We start from the raw sequence: 18,998 nt of genomic DNA on the forward strand, positions 1-18,998 counted from the left end.
TATAGAGAGTATAGAGAGAGCACATAGAGAGTATAGAGAGAGCACATAGAGAGTATAGAGAGAGCACATAGAGAGTATATAGAGAGCACATAGAGAGTATAGAGAGAGCACATAGAGAGTATAGAGAGAGCACATAGAGAGTATAGAGAGAGCACATAGAGAGTATAGAGAGAGCACATAGAGAGTATAGAGAGAGCACATAGAGAGTATATAGAGAGTATAGAGAGAGCACATAGAGAGTATATAGAGAGTATAGAGAGAGCACATAGAGAGTATAGAGAGAGCACATAGAGAGTATAGAGAGAGCACAGAGAGAGTATAGAGAGAGCACAGAGAGAGTATAGAGAGAGTATAGAGAGAGCACATAGAGAGTATATAGAGAGTATAGAGAGAGCACATAGAGAGTATATAGAGAGTATAGAGAGAGCACATAGAGAGTATAGAGAGAGCACATAGAGAGTATAGAGAGAGCACATAGAGAGTATATAGAGAGCACATAGAGAGTATAGAGAGAGCACATAGAGAGTATATAGAGAGTATAGAGAGAGCACATAGAGAGTATAGAGAGAGCACATAGAGAGTATAGAGAGAGCACATAGAGAGTATAGAGAGAGCACATAGAGAGTATAGAGAGAGCACATAGAGAGTATATAGAGAGTATAGAGAGAGCACATAGAGAGTATATAGAGAGTATAGAGAGAGCACATAGAGAGTATATAGAGAGTATAGAGAGAGCACATAGAGAGTATAGAGAGAGCACATAGAGAGTATATAGAGAGTATAGAGAGAGCACATAGAGAGTATAGAGAGAGCACATAGAGAGTATAGAGAGAGCACATAGAGAGTATATAGAGAGCACATAGAGAGTATAGAGAGAGCACATAGAGAGTATAGAGAGAGCACATAGAGAGTATAGAGAGAGCACATAGAGAGTATAGAGAGAGCACATAGAGAGTATAGAGAGAGCACATAGAGAGTATATAGAGAGTATAGAGAGAGCACATAGAGAGTATATAGAGAGTATAGAGAGAGCACATAGAGAGTATAGAGAGAGCACATAGAGAGTATAGAGAGAGCACAGAGAGAGTATAGAGAGAGCACAGAGAGAGTATAGAGAGAGCACATAGAGAGTATATAGAGAGTATAGAGAGAGCACATAGAGAGCACATAGAGAGTATAGAGAGAGCACATAGAGAGTATATAGAGAGTATAGAGAGAGCACATAGAGAGCACATAGAGAGAATAGAGAGAGCACATAGAGAGTATATAGAGAGTATAGAGAGAGCACATAGAGAATATAGAGAGAGCACATAGAGAGTATATAGAGAGTATAGAGAGAGCACATAGAGAATATAGAGAGAGCACATAGAGAGTATATAGAGAGTATAGAGAGAGCACATAGAGAGTATATAGAGAGTATAGAGAGAGTACATAGAGTATATAGAGAGTATAGAGAGAGCACATAGAGAGTATATAGAGAGTATAGAGAGAGCACATAGAGAGTATATAGAGAGTATAGAGAGAGCACATAGAGAGTATATAGAGAGTATAGAGAGAGCACATAGAGAGTATAGAGAGTATAGAGAGAGCACATAGAGAGTACAGAGAGAGCACATAGAGAGTACAGAGAGAGCACATTGAGAGTACATAGAGAAGGTGGTATGGAGGGGAGGAAGTGGTAGCTCAGTAGGTAGGACATTGTACTACAGATTGTAAAGTCACACGCTCAAATCCCACCATCACTGAGTCAAAATCCCTGGACCCCTGAGCAAGGTCTATAACTCTCAAGTGCTCTGTTGTATAAAAATAATATGCATGTAAGTCACTCTGTATAAGTCTGCCTGCCAAATGCTGCAAATGTGTACAGAAAGCACATAGAGAGCAGCTTAAGTGGAGCTTAAAGTGAAAACAGGAAGCCTTGTGGACCAAGCAGTATTCAAACAAGGGCCACACATGTGCCAGTTGGGACAGGACCTTACACTCCATCTGTCAGGCCTGTTCCCCCTTTTCAATCTTTTTTTCCGGGCTGCACACATAATCTGAGAGAGGGCTATAATTTTTCTTACTTATGACCTTTATTGAAAAGATGCACTTAAGTGAAAATTATGATGCAACATCCTTCTGAGCTAGTGTTCGCATGAGTCATGTCATTTTTTTCCCCCTTTGTAGCACAAAGCAGAATGGGCTGCACGTCCTTTCAAAGCATTTGTTCTGCAAGTTCCTTTTGTGTAGAAGGCTTTTTGTAAATCAGCAGCACATTTTTTGAACGATAAACACGTGCCAGAATGTGTGATCTCTTCTTTCCTGTCGTCTTTTTCAGGCCACTAAGCCAGGCTAGTCATGTTAAACCTTAGAGAACGATCACTGCTCTTTAAACATCTCATGGCGTGTTTTTTCATTGTTTTTTTTTTTTTTTCTTTCACATTTGAGTGGTTTTGGCCTACAGAGAGTGTGTGTGTGTTTGTGTGTGTGTGTGTGAGATAGAGAGTGAGAGAGAGAGAGTGAGTGTGTGTGTGTGTGTCAGTGAGTGATGTTGTCACACATTGCGTATATTAATTTGCCCCTCTAGTAAATGGCAGTTGTGTGTGTGTGTGTGTGTGTGTGTGTGTGTCTGTGTGTGTGTGTGTGTGTGTGTGCCCGGGGTCATTTGGCAGCAGCGGAGTTTATCTGAGTGTGTTCTACCTACAGGGCACTGCTGCTCTTTATCGAAGCACCGCTCCACTGCTATACATATGCCATCAGCACATAAATGACACATAGATCGAGAGATTTCTCTCCTTAGTGCCGGAGACAAGCTCAGCTTCAGGGCCTGCAGTTGGGATTAACGCACACAAATAGGTTTGGATGAGGAGGCTGTGTCTGAGACAAAGACACACAGAAAGAGAAAACAAGGGAGGCTTTTCTGATTCCCTCTCATTGTGAATCTTTGTATCACCCCTTCAATCCATATCCATTCTGAATTCAGAATTTTCCCAGTTTATTTCCACAAAACAAATATGGATTATTTCCTGTAAAACAAGCAGTCACATCCTGAATTCTCAGCTTATTTTCTATTCTAAACAGTAAAGCACAAAAAACCATTTTGTGGTTCTGTATAAATTCATTTGTTTTTAAAAATTCTTTTACTGACTTGAAAAAGAATGACAAAAAGAAGCTACGGTCCATGTCGGGCTATTTATATTTCAGACATTTTATTTTTCATGTCGGTAAAAGAAATGAAAAAATAAGTCATATTATGGTTTCAAAAGCCTGTCTATTGTTTACTTTATCACAATTTGCGAAAGAATAGTTACTACTTGTAATATATGTCTTCCATATGTCCTGACTAAATGATGTCAGACATTGCTGGAGGTGTCACAGAGTAAGAATTTCCTGTACACATGCGAATAATATTGAATCTTGAATGTATGACGTACTGAGCAGTGTTGAGAGGAGCAGTTTTGACCGACGCCACCTGACAATCGTAGTCATAAGGGAAGCCGCAGGGAAGATGTGGGGAAAATAGCTACAAGACATTCGGAAAGACGGCGTCGTTGAAGCTGTTTACGGATGTCATCATCGAATTATTCAAAGCTGGAATGACACACAGTGATATGTCTGCCAGTGGTGCTCTGTTTACATCATTTACACACGTTGCCATTTCTATCAGGGTGTCATCCTCTTGTTCTTTCAATTGGGGGGTCGAAACAGACGAACTGTCAAAATATAAACTTGTACCGAAGAACTAAGATAGTGAACAATTAGATGTTTTCGATCGAGGCAACAACCGTACACCAATCAATTGTAGTTAGAGGAACATTTGTGAACAAATAATATTTGTAAACTGATATGGACTTCAACAAGCTAGTAATCTACAACAGTCCAATATCAGTCTACTGTAATATAAATCCAAGGCTAGTATCTCAAATGAAAATCAATATATGAAACAGTTTCAAACATGAAATTCAAATATGTAACACTGATGATCTCCTCATCATGGCACCTGTTAGTGGGTGGGATATATTAGGCAGCAAGTGAACATTTTGTCCTCAAAGTTGATGTTAGAAGCAGGAAAAATGGACAAGCGTAAGGATTTGAGCGAGTTTGACAAGGACCAAATTGTGATGCCTAGACCACTGGATCAGAGCATCTCCAAAACTGCAGCTCTTGTGGGGTGTTCCCGGTCTGCAGTGGTCAGTATCTATCAAAAAGTGGTCCAAGGAAAGAACAGTGGTGAACTGGCGACAGGGTCATGGGCGGCCAAGGCTCGTCGATGCACGTGGGGAGCGAAGGCTGGCCCGTGTGATCCGATCCAACAGACGAGCTACTGTTGACCAAATTGCTGAAGATGTTAATGCTGGTTCTGATAGAAAGGAGTCAGAATACACAGTGCATGACGGCTCATTGCTGTTTTGGCAGCAAAAGGAGAACCATACTATATTAGGCAGATGTTATGCCTGATCTGTGTATATTCCAGTAGTGTAAAAAAAAATCATATACTATGAAAAAAAAATGCTGTCTTTGTAAATTGAAATTCAGTGCAGTAAATGGCTAAATTAAGAAAGAGAATGGTACAATGCCACTAAATATTCCAATTCCAAACTGATTGACTGGATGATGCACAGATTAGTGTGGCTTGTATGTTCATTTGCTTTGATGTGAAACAAGAAAAGGCTGCATGCATAGAAGAAACCACAGGCTGAAAAATAGAGTAGGAGAAAAGAGAAATATTTGAGCTCTGCAAATACAATTTGGAATACAAACCTGTGGGAGGCAGGTTCCCATGTAGCATTCGAGGGAGTAATAAATAGTCTTTATTAAGGAAGAAAAAAACACACACACACAAACACATATATTGGTAACGTCAGTAAGCAGCACTATAGATGGCATTGACTCGCCACTAAAGCAGGCGTCAGCGAAACAGGGCAATAAAGACTGGCCCCAAACAACTAATCCAGCCCTGGCTCGCATGCTTTTTCTGGCCTGTTTACAGAGCCGAGCTCTTCAGAGCAAGTGCACTCTGTTATTATCTCCATTAATTATCCCTCCACATTCAGACCACAGCTTCAGCCTCACGCACACACACACACACACACACGCACACACAAACACACCAGGCCCCAGCTGTGCATATTCTTAGCTGTGTTCCCTTGACCATTTTTATGGATTTGTTATTGCCTGTTTGAGTGTGTGTGTATATGCATATCATCGTAATTCCATGTTATTTTGTTTACCTGGATAAACCGGCGCTATAAATGTTCTTATCTTTACAGCTCAGGAGCCGTCTAATAGCGATACGAGGAACATTTTTATATGCCGCGTAATGTCTTGTGAGCAGAAGCTGACCTTGCGTAGCAAGCTTGAAGAAGTACACAGAGAGAAGCAGAAAGCTGTGTCATATTTATTTATAAAAAAGCTTGATGAGAGAGGATATGTATAGATATATGACAGTGATTCAGCAGATTATGCAAATTAGACCAGCAGAGGTAGAACTGTAAAGAGGGGTGGAGGTGATGCATATGAGGGTTGGGATTTAAAACAAAACAAAAAAGGCTATCAGATTTGATAGTAGCTTCTCATTTTAACACTGGAGTAAGCAAAAATAAAATGAAATATTATAATAAAATGGAAGATAAGCCAGTTGAAATTTGCATAGGTGCTGTGACACTCTTTGGAAGCCCCGCCCCTTTCTCCTAGCTCACCTTCTCAGTGTTTTATCCTGTGCTTGCGGTGAATGAATAATACACTTATGTGGCACCCTCGCTTTCTGTCAAGGTACATGGAAAATTCAATGAAAACTTCAGCCAAAAATGGTTTAAAAAAGGTTTTGAGCTGGTCAGCTCACAGACATGTCCAAACAATTACCGCAACGGTAATAATAAAAGTAATGCGAGACTGGGCATTACTCTTCTGCAGGGCTTGTCGGGTCTGCTGTATTATAAAATAATTTTTTTTTCATGTGGCTCCATTTTAGTTTGAATATGTGTACATAGAGAAATGGAGTACACAACAAAAAAAAAATAAGGCAGGGAGAATAATCACCGAGTGATGGAGAGAAGGAGCGAGTGAGATGGAGACTAGAGGTAAATAAAAAAGGAAGAGAGTGATGGAGCACACTAATAGAGCAAGGGCTGAGCGTCATGGGATTTTTCTAGCCAGTCACAACCAAGTGCTGTTGTTAAAAAATGTCCTTACTGTGTCTTCCCTGACCGCTAAGGCTACTTAGCAGCTGGTCTCTTAAGAGCAGGGCAGCAGAGGTTGGAGGTTCCCTTCCCTCCATATGGCAGGCTTGAAACTGGATTCCTGATGCTGTTGCTCTTTATGGCTAAGTAGCAGGTGTAGCCTTGACCAGGACATGGGGCTGATACAGGAGTATGCTGTGGTTTATTTGCAGCTCAAGGACCATGATCCAATTAATGAATGAGCACATAGAGTCTAATAATGTTGCTAGATCACATGTCCTGGGATTGTCTTGTCTTCCCACCAGATGGTGTGACTAAAAATCCAAATCCAAGTACCAACATGACAGTGCTTCTCTTGACATTATTTCCCATTAGGGTGCCATTTTACTCAGCCTTTTTGCTGTGAGAAAAGACATAAAACTGACTAAACTGACCTTTTGTTGGGATTTTATAGAAATACTGTGTCAGTCTGTGTCAGTACAGTCGTATGAGATAGAGAACACGTCCCTAGTGTTAAGCTAAAGTGGCAGTGGTGGTTACTGATTGGAAGGACATGAGTTCAAATCTCTGTAATAAGTCCCTGAGCAAGACAGTAATCCTAAATGGCTCAGATCTGTACTTTCTAAGTTGTGGAGAACTGTGCTTCAGGTGTAAATATATACAATATTAAATTTACCACAGGTTACAGCATGGGTTACTTGGAAATGGACAATATGTCATGGATTTATTACTGTAGCGTGCCATCCTACACAGGCTAGTAAAAAGGCTATCTGTGGAAAAGCTCTGGTGATCCATGTGGCTCTCTGTATTAATGTCTCATAAACAGGTTGATGTAAGCGTTGGGCAAGATTTATGCATGAGTGCCTCTCTCAATTAGCACTAAATCAGCAGCTGTTGAATGGGCTAATTGAATCCTCCAGGTTGTAACTGTCATTGGCCCACGCTTATTGCCTCCCGGTCGCAATCACATTTTATTTTGCTGATTAATTGAGCTCTAGGACACCATAGCTCAAGATCCAATGTGTCGCCACTCAGTGGTTTGAGAAAGTCAAGCAGCTGAGCTGATTAATTGAAACGGGCAGATCCCTTATAATACGCCTTTCCATATGACCAGGCTGGAAACAGTTTGATAGCTTCCTGTCAGTGTGGAAGAGGCAGTGAAGCGGGAAGAAGCAAATCGACGGCGCTCAGCCTAAGCAGAGTCAATAAAGCAGTCCGACTGCCGAGTCTGAACCAAGATGGATCTTCTCACTGATCTTCTCCCAACTTACATCCCTCTTCTCTTCCACAGATAAGGCCTGCAAAAACTGCTCGTTCGGTGCTATCTGTGACGAGCAGACCCACCAGTGCGTGTGCCCGAAGGAGTGTGTGGTTTCCAAGCAACCTGTGTGTGGCAGCGACGGCAACACTTACATGAACGAGTGCGAGTTGCACGTACACGCCTGTATTAAGCAGATAGACCTCCGTGTGGTGGTGCAGGGAGAATGCAGTGAGTACTTACAACAAAACCGCTCCGCCGCTCTTCATGTCATCACACACTCACTTACCCCCCCAAAAAACTGACCTTCATAACCATGCAGAATGCATGAAGATCAGTATATAACACTAATGGCTCTATATTTATGCAGGTGCAAGTGTAAATTAGAGTTCTAACATTGACTCTTGCTTAGTTCTGACAACATCAGGAGTGAACACATCTCTACTGATGCCGGTGCAACAAGGCAAGGAGTCTGCCGTTTAAAATCTGACACTGTTTTGTCTTGAAATACAATATTTCATGCGTCCTAATTAAATACAAATGGATTATCGTAAATACGAACAATTCAGTTGTGGCTACTGAATGTGAATCAGATGCTGGTAGTGTCATTATGCATGGAACAACATAAAAAAAATGAATCAATAAAAGTTTTAATGAAACAAATTCAGATACAGGCTCCGAATTCAGATATGTGAAAGAACAGAAGTAAATTGATTACTGTCACACACATTTTCCCTCTTAGTGCATGGCACACAGCTCACTTGTTTAGTTCTTAATGTGCTATTGTTTCTATTTTGATGTGTGACTTGGCTTTGGTCCTGTATCCACCTTTATCATATTACTGGTCAATTACTCAGAAATTCTGTGTTACCCTTTCATTATTCTTTTTGGTTCCTACGCTGCTGGTTCTCTGTCTGACCACAAAGTCTTCTTGATTAGAATCGTGCGTTCTTGAAAATTGTGATTTCTGGTTTTCCGTATTGTTCTGTTGTAGGGTTTTTTATTATGCCAGAATTTATTTATTTATTTATTTATGTGATATATGAACTGCAATAATGAATCTACCACACCCACACACTCCAACACCATGATTTGAAGCTACATTTGTTTTTACACTTGCATTACAATCAAGAAAATAGAGCCCTGCTATCCATACCATCATATACTTTCATTTGTGAATGCATATATCAGTTCTGTGTGGTTACGTATGGATGTAAACACATGGACGTCTCCTGTGGAATGAGTCATGAATGGGAATGAGTGGTTGTTTATATATTGTGTTTGTATGCTTGTGTGTGTATGTGTCTATGTTAACAGAGAACTGTGGCAGCACTGTGTGCAGTTGGGGTGCCCGCTGTGTCCAGAATAAGTGCGAGTGCCCTCAGTGTGAGGGTCAGCCCGATGCGCAGGTCTGTGGAACTGACGGCAAAACCTACACCAACGAGTGTGAACTGCGCCAGACGTCCTGTCAGGAGAAGAAGAACATAGAAGTGGCAAGGCCTGGCAGCTGTGACGAAGGTACTCAGCTTATTTATATACTATCACTGTGTCCCTGTGTGTCAGTGTTCGCTGGAGTGCATCGGTGCTCCAACAGGAATTGGAATTGGGGCAGTAGCCTCCAGTGAAACTAATATGTGTAGAAAGAGGGCAGACAGGCGCAGACAAACACTAAGGCGAAAATCCCTATTATTGTTGAGTCTTTTCACAGCTGGTGGTGTGTTACCTAAGGCATGTCTGGATGAGCTCATCCTTAACACCAAGCTTGTTGCAGTCATTTAGGCATCACTTCATCAGCACAGATTGACCTTTCATATGCGATGCCTAGATGTTTTCTATCTGTCTCTCTTGCTGTCATCCTTAACAACCCACAGACGGGCAACCATCACATGTTTCCTCCTCTTTGCTTTCCTGCTGTCTCGTCACTCCATTGTGTTGTCTCCCTGAAGGCTGTGGAGACGTTGCATTTGGAGAAGTCAGGCCTGTATAATAGGCTTTTCCCAAAGGCCATGGTTTAGATGCTTTCAGCTTTCTGTTTTTGCTCTCGTCATATGACCGAGCTACAGCTAAGAAACTGTTCTGGCTCCAGGCTGTCCGCCTTTGTGCAGGAACAAAAGTGATGGACTACTGGGATGAGAGGAGGAAGAAAGGAGTTACTTTATCTAGGAGGGCCATATTTAGTGTTGACCTATAGCTTTCTCAAATTCTCCTGTGTTTGGCGATTGTGTTCCTCTGATATTATGTTTACAGATATGTATGTAAAGTTTTTTAAACATTTTAAACATAGGTAAGGAGTTCTTCCCAACAGTATAAACTGCCTGCCCATAAAAAAAAGTCACCACCTGGATTTAAGAGCCTTCCATTGGCTGATTACTGCAGTGATTAATATGTTTCAGTTGGCAACGAGGTATTTAACCCTAATTGATGCAGTGAGTAGCGTCTAATTTCTTAAACAGCCAGGTCGGAAGGCATATCTGGGTCGTGGAAAAAGATGTTACTCTGTCTCTGAAGAGTTTGTTTCAGATTATTGGCCTGCATCAAGCAAAAAAAACAAGTAAGGAGTAGTTGAAACTACTAAAGAACTGTCCAGTGCATTATCAAAACCTAGAAGGATAGTGGTGAACCATCATCTTCGAGTAAGAAATGTGGACAAAAAATCTTGAATGATTTTTAATGACTTTTGGTGAAATAAAATAAATACAAATAATAAAAAAAAACTTCTGGTTATGTATAATAGTGGCAGTAAGAACATTTCCTCATGCACAGTGAGAAGGGATTGAGATTAAACAGCTGTGTAGCCTTAAGAAAACCACTTATCAGTGAGGCTCATAAAAAAAAGACTTCAGTTTGCTGGAGAGCATAAAGAATGGACTCTGGAGCAATGGAAAAAGGTCATGTGGTCTGATGAGTCCAGATTTACCCTGTTCCTGAATGATGGGTGCATCTGGGTAAGAAGAGAGGGAGATGATGTGATGTACCCATCATGCCTAGTGCCTACTGTACAAGCCTGTGGGGGCAGTGTTATCATCTGGGTATGCTTCAGTTGGTCAGGGGTAGGTTCGCAATGTTATGGGCCCAATAAATGAGGTCAGCTGACTACCTGAATATACTGAATGACCAGGTTTAAATCCAGTCTAATATAAATTTGGCATTTTGCATGTGTAAATCCATTCAGCATCTCATGCCTGAAACATACATATTTTTCCATGATTCATCCAGACCCAAGCCAGTTTCTTGAACATATTCAATTCTATGAAATATTGTGAACGTCACATGAACAACAAAATTTCCTGAAGATCATATAAAAAAGAAAATTAAGTTTTCTCTCATTTCTTTTCTCTTTTTATTGTGATCATAAAAGTAATTATCTGAAAAGAATTAGTTTGAAGTAATTTAACCTTTTTTTAAATAATAATTATAATAATAATAATTTTTGTAAGTAATTCATTAGCACTCTTAATGCCCTCATACGATTTGAATAGCTACTAAAAATATTTTGTGTGCTAAGAAATATTTTTTTTTAAAAGGACAAATCACACTGCAATTGTGGAACCAGGCTTTTATTTGAAGGCACCTCTGAATCGAAGGTAATGGATTCTTCCTGGATGTCAACAGTAGAAAATATTTTCATATTAGAGCAAAAGGCATCAGAAGTGCGGAGGTGATCCCCCCGCCCCCCCACCCCATTTATTTATGTTCATTAGTTACAGAAAAGAATTGGGAGGGCTCCTTCACTCTTTTACTTTGTGGTAATGAAAAATGACGGTGTTCCCGCCATTTGGCCGCACTGGGAAATTTATCACCTGTTTAATTTCACACTCCACTAAGCTTAAGCTTAGCCTCTTTGTAGACACTGACAAAGTGGCGGGTGAGAGCAGTGCATCACCTCGGAGCTCCCTCCCCTTTTTAATAGAATACACATTTGCTAAATAGGATTATGTGTTTGCAAATATCAAGGGGATACACCTGAATAGGGTAGAGCATCAGTAAGAAACTCACAGGGCTAGAGTTGAAGATAAGGTTGCATAAGAGAGGAGGAGAGATGGAGAAGAAAGCGCTGGCATGTGATCATTCATCCTCTGCAAGTATCTTGTCTTTAGACACTGCACAGTTGCTGTGCTGGATGGTGCACGAATGTCAATCAGTCTTTATGTCGGTTGAGTTTTATTTGCTCTAACATCCTGTCCAACCCCTTATTGCGCTGTGGGTGACAAATGACCAGCAAACAATAGGTAAACAACCTCCTGGAGCATACGTCATGAAGGCCAGGCTGTGTGTTAGCTCCACACGTGTGATGGATGTGGATCTTGACTTCCTACCAGAGAGAACCACAAGGTTCTATCAAGGAGGATTCCTTACTAGCACCAAGTGGACGCGTAAACATGAAGGTCACTACACCACTACCACCACCTGCTTCGTTTTTTTTCTTGCCAGCTTTTTATTTGTTTACTTGTTCCTCTTAATGGAAATAACTCGGCTAAATGGACCCTCGTTAGGACGTGATGGAGTGAACGGGAAGAGGAGAGCCTTTTGAGAATAGCTGAGGCAGACAACTCTGGATTTTGGATTCGCTAATAGAAAGGTTTGTCTGCAGTCTCATCAAAGTAGAAAAACTAATTAGTGCCCTGCTTACCACTAGCCTGCCACACTTTTTATTTATGCATTTTATATGTGTTTTTTTTTTTTTTTCCATCCTAATGCATGAGCAGAATACGCCTGCACAAGCGCCCTTCCTCTGAGGCTGCTTTAATCGTTTTTTTTTTTTTAACTCGGCCGCCAGAGGATGGTTAACATGTAATGTGGGTGGAATGCTCGAAAGCACAACTTTTCCGAAAAGTGCCAAATGACATCAAGCTTTTTTTTTTCCATGCAAGACCAATCAGGTTGCAGATTAGGGTGCAGGCTAGAAAAAAAAACAAAAAACAAACAAACAACAACTTGGAGGACATTAGTTCCTCCAGCGAATATGTGAGGTGGTCCGGAAAAGCATGTTGAACTTGGTTCTGGAAAGCAGCCAGAAATCTGGTTCCCAAACAAAGTTTTTTCTTCCTGTAACATCCTTTGACATCTCTTCTTTATAGACACTATAAATATATTTTACCCAAACGACTTGGAAATATTTTTATTTAGTCTACTTTCTAACCTCACCTTGGCTGTCTGCCAGGCAAGGAGCCAGTTTAACAAACGCAGCAATGTGTAATTCTGCAATGTGTCAATGTGATTTTCTCACCTTTCACTTTTCAGTTGCTTTCGAAAGGGAACCATCACAGTTTTTTCACAGTTTTTCACAGTTTTTTGTTTTGTTTTTTTAGGTCAGGTTTTCCCAGACATATAGGAACATTTACGACCAACAAAGAGGTGTTGTTGAACTGAGAAAGCAAGGTCTTCCTCTCAGCATATTTAGGATAAACTCTATATTCTTTGTGGCTAAATGACATCAACGTGAACTCAAGCAAAATATTTAAAGATGTAATTGGATTAATGACATCTCAGCTAGAACATACCTTACATACTTTACACCATACATATACCTTACATTTTGTGTTACATAGTAAAAACTGTGTGTACTAGATATACTTTTCATACCTGTTAGCCAGCTAGTCATAGCGGTAATAGTACTGTTATGGTTATGCCCCTTTTTGTTTTTATCTATGTCTATAAAAAGTGCTCCATCAGCTCTTTCAATAAAATTGGGAAATCCAAACTAAACGGCTTGGTTTTTAGATTGCCCTCTAAACAGCCTCCCATCCAGAAAGGTTGATGTATTTGTGTAGTGGTCAGTGTTCTAAGCTAGAAAGCCTAAACAAATTTCCTGTAGCAGTGTGTGATAAGAAGCCATGACGGCTCCTGTGGTCCAGCCCTGCTGTACAACACATGCACTCTTTAATCAGAGCCAAAGTATTCACAGCATGAACTGCTGTCAGTGTGCTGGGACCATTCAAATCATTGTTGATTTTTATTTTTATTTTTTTTTCAGAATGCTTTGATTTATCAGTGCCTTTCCACCTTTTTTCGCCTGTTTGCCTTTATCTAACAAAATACTTCTTAAATCTACAAATCTGCCTAATTAGATAAGGCACATGCTAATAACGATCACGCTCTGTAGCTGAAGCGTGATGCATGTGACGAGAGACTTATTTGCTTGGTGTATCTGGGTGAGCAGATTGCTAGGGCTGAGTGCTTTCGTTGTTTTTACATCTGGTATAATAAACTCAATGCTCTTCCATCTGACTTTTTTTTTTTTTTTCCCTAAAGCAGCCTCACCGCGATCTGCTCTGTAATCTATTTCAAATGCTTTATGTTAAGTGGCAGTTCCACCAGCACTGTATTGATTCCCTTCACTCTGAGCGAGCTCGCCTCTTCTAACACACGAATGAGTGTTATGAGTGTTATAAACTAACCACAGCCTCCTACAACCTTTTACACTCCATATCTAAGCGCCTCACTCAAGTTCTGTGTTAATCGAATGGCAGGGATATAGCGTGTGTTTAACCTGAAATAGCAGCTGTTTAGGATTTCAAAAAAAGACACCGCTTTTCCAGGATTTCCCCCAACAGCTGTCCACTGGCCGTAACATTAATGCGTGATGATAGAGTCAAGGGTGCAATACCCCCTCTGAGCTTACGTAGTTGGCTAACGAGCAGTCGTTTCCATTAAATACCGCTGGAAAATGTGCTTTTACGAGACACCTCAAATCAGCCTCGTTCGGAGGGCGCTCTTGGGACATCTTACTTTTCCGTATGGTAATCTTCCATTTTGATGGAGAGCATGTACAGTATGTAGATTTGCCCTTCAAGCTTTCAGGCTCTCTGAGCTCAAGCTGATGCTAATTACAGCTAATACAATCCTTTCATCGGGATATTAAGCCACTGAATCAGACCTTGCCAATGATTTCCTGTAGAGTCAGAGAGAGTGCTCATATTTCCCAATTAGTCTCTGTATTTGAAGGGGGAGCCTGCTTTGAATGGGAATTTATAATGCTTTGTATTTTACACTATTTATAATTCCAGAAATAGTCATGTAGCTTCTTGAAGAAAAAAAAAGAAAAACAGTCCATTATGGGTAGATTTTGCCAACTTTTTACAGGAACATTCGGTCACAGCAATGTCACCATTAGTAAAGCTAAAGCTTCACATTTCTGTTTATAACATATGTTTCATTTCAATTCAGGTAACGTGGTTGCAGATGCAAAAAAAACAAAACAAAGTACAATATCAGAGCATAAATTAGCCGTATATGAATGGTGTTCTTCTTCTTTTGGCTGCTCCCTTTAGGTGTTGATTTGATTTTACTTCACGTGTCCTTCTTGATACAACCCTCCCATTTTAACCGGGCTTGGGACCTGCACTGAGAGTGCACAGGCTTGTAAAACCACCAGAGCCTGGATTGGATCCATGGTGGTGAGAGCACAGGAGAGCTAGCCACTAGAAGTGCAGAGAAGTCTTGTAGCATAAATGCATTTTTGTTAATGATTTAGCTGACCACTTATAGCTAATGGTCCCTAGCAGTATAAAGGTAGAAACATCAGCTCAGAAAGGGGCAGGTTTCAGTAGTTATGCATTTTATTTACCCTCCACGAAGATGTGGATTGTTTAAAAAGACCCTAGACTAGAAATTATGTTCAACAATACAGGCTGTGACGCAAATCCAAGTCTGTCACACGGCATATTTATCTCTCAGTCACTGTTTCGTTACCAGACACAGCGAGTCCTTGAATACATGTCATTGTGAATTCAGTCATGCCAACACAGACATTCAATTTCAGATCACACAGGAGGGCATTTGCTGTACCGAGTAATTTCCGTCTGCCCTGGGCTGTTGTGCTGCACCGGATGCTTTAGTCTCTCCTTGCCTTATGGTTCTTTCCTTTCTCTTCATCATCAGTGGCACCTCTTTATTTCTATATTCCAGTTTGAACTGGTATAGCTCTGGGACATTTTCAGTATAGTGGACGTCCTCTTGGAATTTTTTATTGTTCTCGATAAAGAGGCAAAATATAAATAAATTTAAACCATAAATGACTTATTGTGTGTAGTCTGGATCTAGCTGCAGGCTATAGCAATAACACAAGAGCCAGTCATGGTTTGTGGGTGGGGTTTGAGTACAAACATGACTCACATTGACAGTTATATACAGATGTTGATTTGGGGTAACTTCCCTTTCAAAGTGACCTCATTGAAAAGAAAGAAAAAGCTATATATGTAATGACAATGACAGAACGTTTACTTTTCTTCTTCCCATGATCTTCAGGAAATTCAGATAATGATTCTTCCGGTGCCTTTGACTGTGAAGAATATGATCAGGTAACAGGGTTGAGTGAATGCTTAACTACAATATAAATTTTTTATAACCTATAGTGGAGCACAAACGATGTTCCAGGCATGAGATCTTAAGTATATTCACACCATGGGCAGATTGGCCATCTGGAGCACCGGGAGTTTTCCCGCTGGGCAGCTGGGCAAATGGGCTGACCTGCTGCTATGGAAATAAATACTTAAAAAGATGATGGTAATAATAATAATGCTTAAGTGTAGGTGGGTTGCCAGGGGAAAGGCAGGGTTTTGTTGTTCATCTCCTTCAAAAATCTTTCTAATCTAATTGCCCCACCCCTTTCAAAAATTAGTTAGCTCTGCTCCATTGCATATCTTGGAATACGCCCTCCTTTTCACATCTAATTCACACAGTGAGACAAATTTCCATGGAAGAATAGATGAAAAGCTCCACTAAAAATGTTTTGCAGATGTGATCGTAACTGAGTTTAGTGTCACGTGATGACAGAATGCCCTTCAGATGTGGATCCATGTTTGGTTTGAAAATAAAGGTTCAGTCCTGATTCAGGATTTGTACAGCTGAGCTGCCAGATGTTGCCACTGACTCACTCACATGCTGTCTTGATTGTTTTATATTAATAAATGTTCTTTGTCACACTGTTCTTTTATTTCTGATTGACTTGATATCTGTTTATTTGAAGTGTTGAATAGCATTGATGTTTCTGTATCGTGTTATAATTTTATGATAGCAAGTGGTGGTGTTATAAATGGGTCTAAACTATCACGAGAATTCAGGAAGTCCAGGGCTACTATTAGGTCCCTGTCCCCATGTGATTCACAAAATACGTGTTTTTATCTGTGAGGTAGCATTTCCATGCTTTAAACACATTAAGCTTGCAGTATCCGTGTGACTCGGTGTCTCTAGAACAGTGCATTTTTCTAGAGGGTAAAAAAATCTTTAATTGTAATGTAATAAAAGTATTAAAAGTGTTAATTTATTTCGTCTCTTATTTCATGGATGGTCATTATCTCATGTTTTCAGCAGTGCCTTGAGTTCGATCTCCACTAACACGAAGAACATTTCAATGGATGCTACTCGGCATGTAGAAATACTTCATCAGCCAGCGCCTGTTAATTCTTTGCAGCAAATACTGTAGATGATTAAAAAAAAGTTGTTTGAAAGCATCAAGGATTTTTTTTTTTTGTTCTTTATTAGTAGGCAATGTGCTGCATTAAGATATGCAAATGCGTGTCTGTGTTTGTTGGGTCCCCTGTGTCTGTGTGTGTCTTTATGTCTTCCTGCTTTGTTTTTGTCACTTCCTAGTTAATCCAGGCTATTGTTGTGGAGGTTTTTTTTTTGTGTGTGTTTTTAAAACACACTAAAGCTGTATGATGGAAGTATGATGGAAGCATGTAACCCTGTTTCTGCAGACTGCGGGTCTGGAGGCTCAGGCTCCGGGGTGGAGGCGTGCGAACAGGAACGTTGTCGGAAATTCGGCGGCTCGTGGGATGAAGACAGGGAGGATGACGGATGTGTGTGTGACTTCACTTGCCAGAACGTGCCTCGCAGTGAGGTGTGCTGTTTTTCAATTTGCGGAAAGAGAAATTCCAGCAGTTCTTGAATCAAATTATCCGGTTGCATCATTCTGTCTTTATTCTTTACAGGTCTGTGGGACAGATGGGAAAAACTACAGCAATGAGTGTGAGCTAAAGAAAGCTAGGTGTGAGAAGCAGGTTGATCTGAGGCTTCATAACCAAGGCCCATGTATTGGTATGTAACCTGCATTTTTTTCTTTTCTTTTCCCGGTGTTTACTTTCTCTGGAGATTAGTACGACAGCTCCTCGCTAACTGGTGGTGAAATGGCAGGCTGTTACTCTACCACTAAAGCTGAATGCAAGCATTGTGCCTCTTTGAGCTTGAAGAGGCTTGTGTACTCCAGAGCTGAACACAGTCAGAGAGAGAGAGCGAGATAGAGAGAGAGAGAGAGAGAGAGCGTGATCAGAGCAGAGTGATTCCCCCAGGCCTTCAGTAGACATTCATTCTAAACTCACCGCACTGCACATACATTCTTGTGCATACGCTCTATATTTCTCTGCATTTCGGTCTCTTTTTTCATTCCCTTCCTCCCTGCTGTCTCTCTCCTTACTCCTGTTCCCCCTTCCTCTTCTTATCTTTGCTCCCCTTAACTTTTTTTGCTCTAAAGCCGCTCAGGCCTTCCAGCCAGGCTCAGTCATGCTTCTGTGGCGGCCGTGAAAAATCAATCCTTTTTGGAGAACTTTCCACCAGTGCAAAGACCTTTCTGCTGCCTCCCCCTCCTCCTCAGACTCCTCATCCTCCTCCTCTTCCTCTCGGTGGCCAAGCACAGATCAATGGAAATCTCATTGGGCTTCTGCAGTTGATATGCACCGAGTCACTTGACTTTGCCCACATGCCGACCGCAAGAGCTCTGAGAGCACGAGAAGCCCTTGAGGCAACATGGCTAATTTGGCTAATTAGAAATTAGCTCTTGGTGACCCCAAGCCAGCAATAGTCAAATCGCCCTTGTTGAGCTGCTAGGACAAGGTGCTAATTCTGATTTAGGAATTTACTCCATCGTTCAGATTGTTCAGATTTGATCTTGTGTCTTGGCACAATGGCTAATGAGTATCTGATATAAAAAAAAAAGTCCATTCATATACTAACCGGGATAGTGACGCGCCGAGTTTCTGATGCGTATTCAATAATTATCGCCTCTTATTAATGTTTCACTAATTCAAAAGGCACTAAAAGTAATTTCATCAGAACATTGCTCCATTCTGTGATTGTCCATTTCAGTGTTGATTAAAAAAAACTTACAACAGTATTAAATGTTTACTTTTTAAGCTCCGGGATGGTCGAACCTGTCATCACATACATGGAGAGAGAAATCCTTGCAGATTTTGTTATAGCAACAAGAATTGCATTATTATAACAGGCTTGGTGAATGTAGAAGATAGCGAAAAAATAAAAATGACAAAACTCCCTCCAAGAAAATAACGTCAGGAGGAAGAAAGTATGAAATTAAAAGGTTGCATGTGATAATAGGGCCAGTGCAGCAGGGAAAGGTTTAATGAAGTGTGTCCGAAGCCCATCTCTGGTGCTGGGAAAAGGCATGGCGACTCGTCACCATTAGAACAGCGTAATTTATAACCCGGTGGTTGTTCAACCGAACGGCAAGCCGCAAACACACTGAAAACTAAAGATCTGCTTCTTCTCTCCATTGCCCAAACCTATTCAGCTCAATGGCCTAGAGAGAAAGGGAAAGACAGAGGTAGAGGAACGAAAAAATAAAA

The 18,998-nt window shown here is 40.8% G+C and overlaps 1 protein-coding gene across 5 annotated transcripts in view; it reads left to right on the forward strand.

The window, feature by feature from the left end:
• agrn (agrin) overlaps positions 1 to 18,998 on the forward strand; it is a 227,835-nt gene that overhangs the window by 160,866 nt on the left and 47,971 nt on the right. For all 5 annotated transcript variants that reach the window (XM_058409023.1, XM_058409026.1, XM_058409027.1 and 2 more), the window contains 4 exons: positions 7,453 to 7,650; positions 8,737 to 8,937; positions 17,118 to 17,260; positions 17,352 to 17,457. In XM_058409023.1, the coding sequence (XP_058265006.1) occupies positions 7,453 to 7,650; positions 8,737 to 8,937; positions 17,118 to 17,260; positions 17,352 to 17,457 (648 nt within the window). The remainder of the gene's footprint in view (positions 1 to 7,452; positions 7,651 to 8,736; positions 8,938 to 17,117; positions 17,261 to 17,351; positions 17,458 to 18,998) is intronic.

This window comes from Hemibagrus wyckioides, linkage group LG15 (genome assembly GCF_019097595.1).
Source record: "Hemibagrus wyckioides isolate EC202008001 linkage group LG15, SWU_Hwy_1.0, whole genome shotgun sequence".
NCBI classification, from domain to species: Eukaryota; Metazoa; Chordata; class Actinopteri; order Siluriformes; family Bagridae; genus Hemibagrus; species Hemibagrus wyckioides.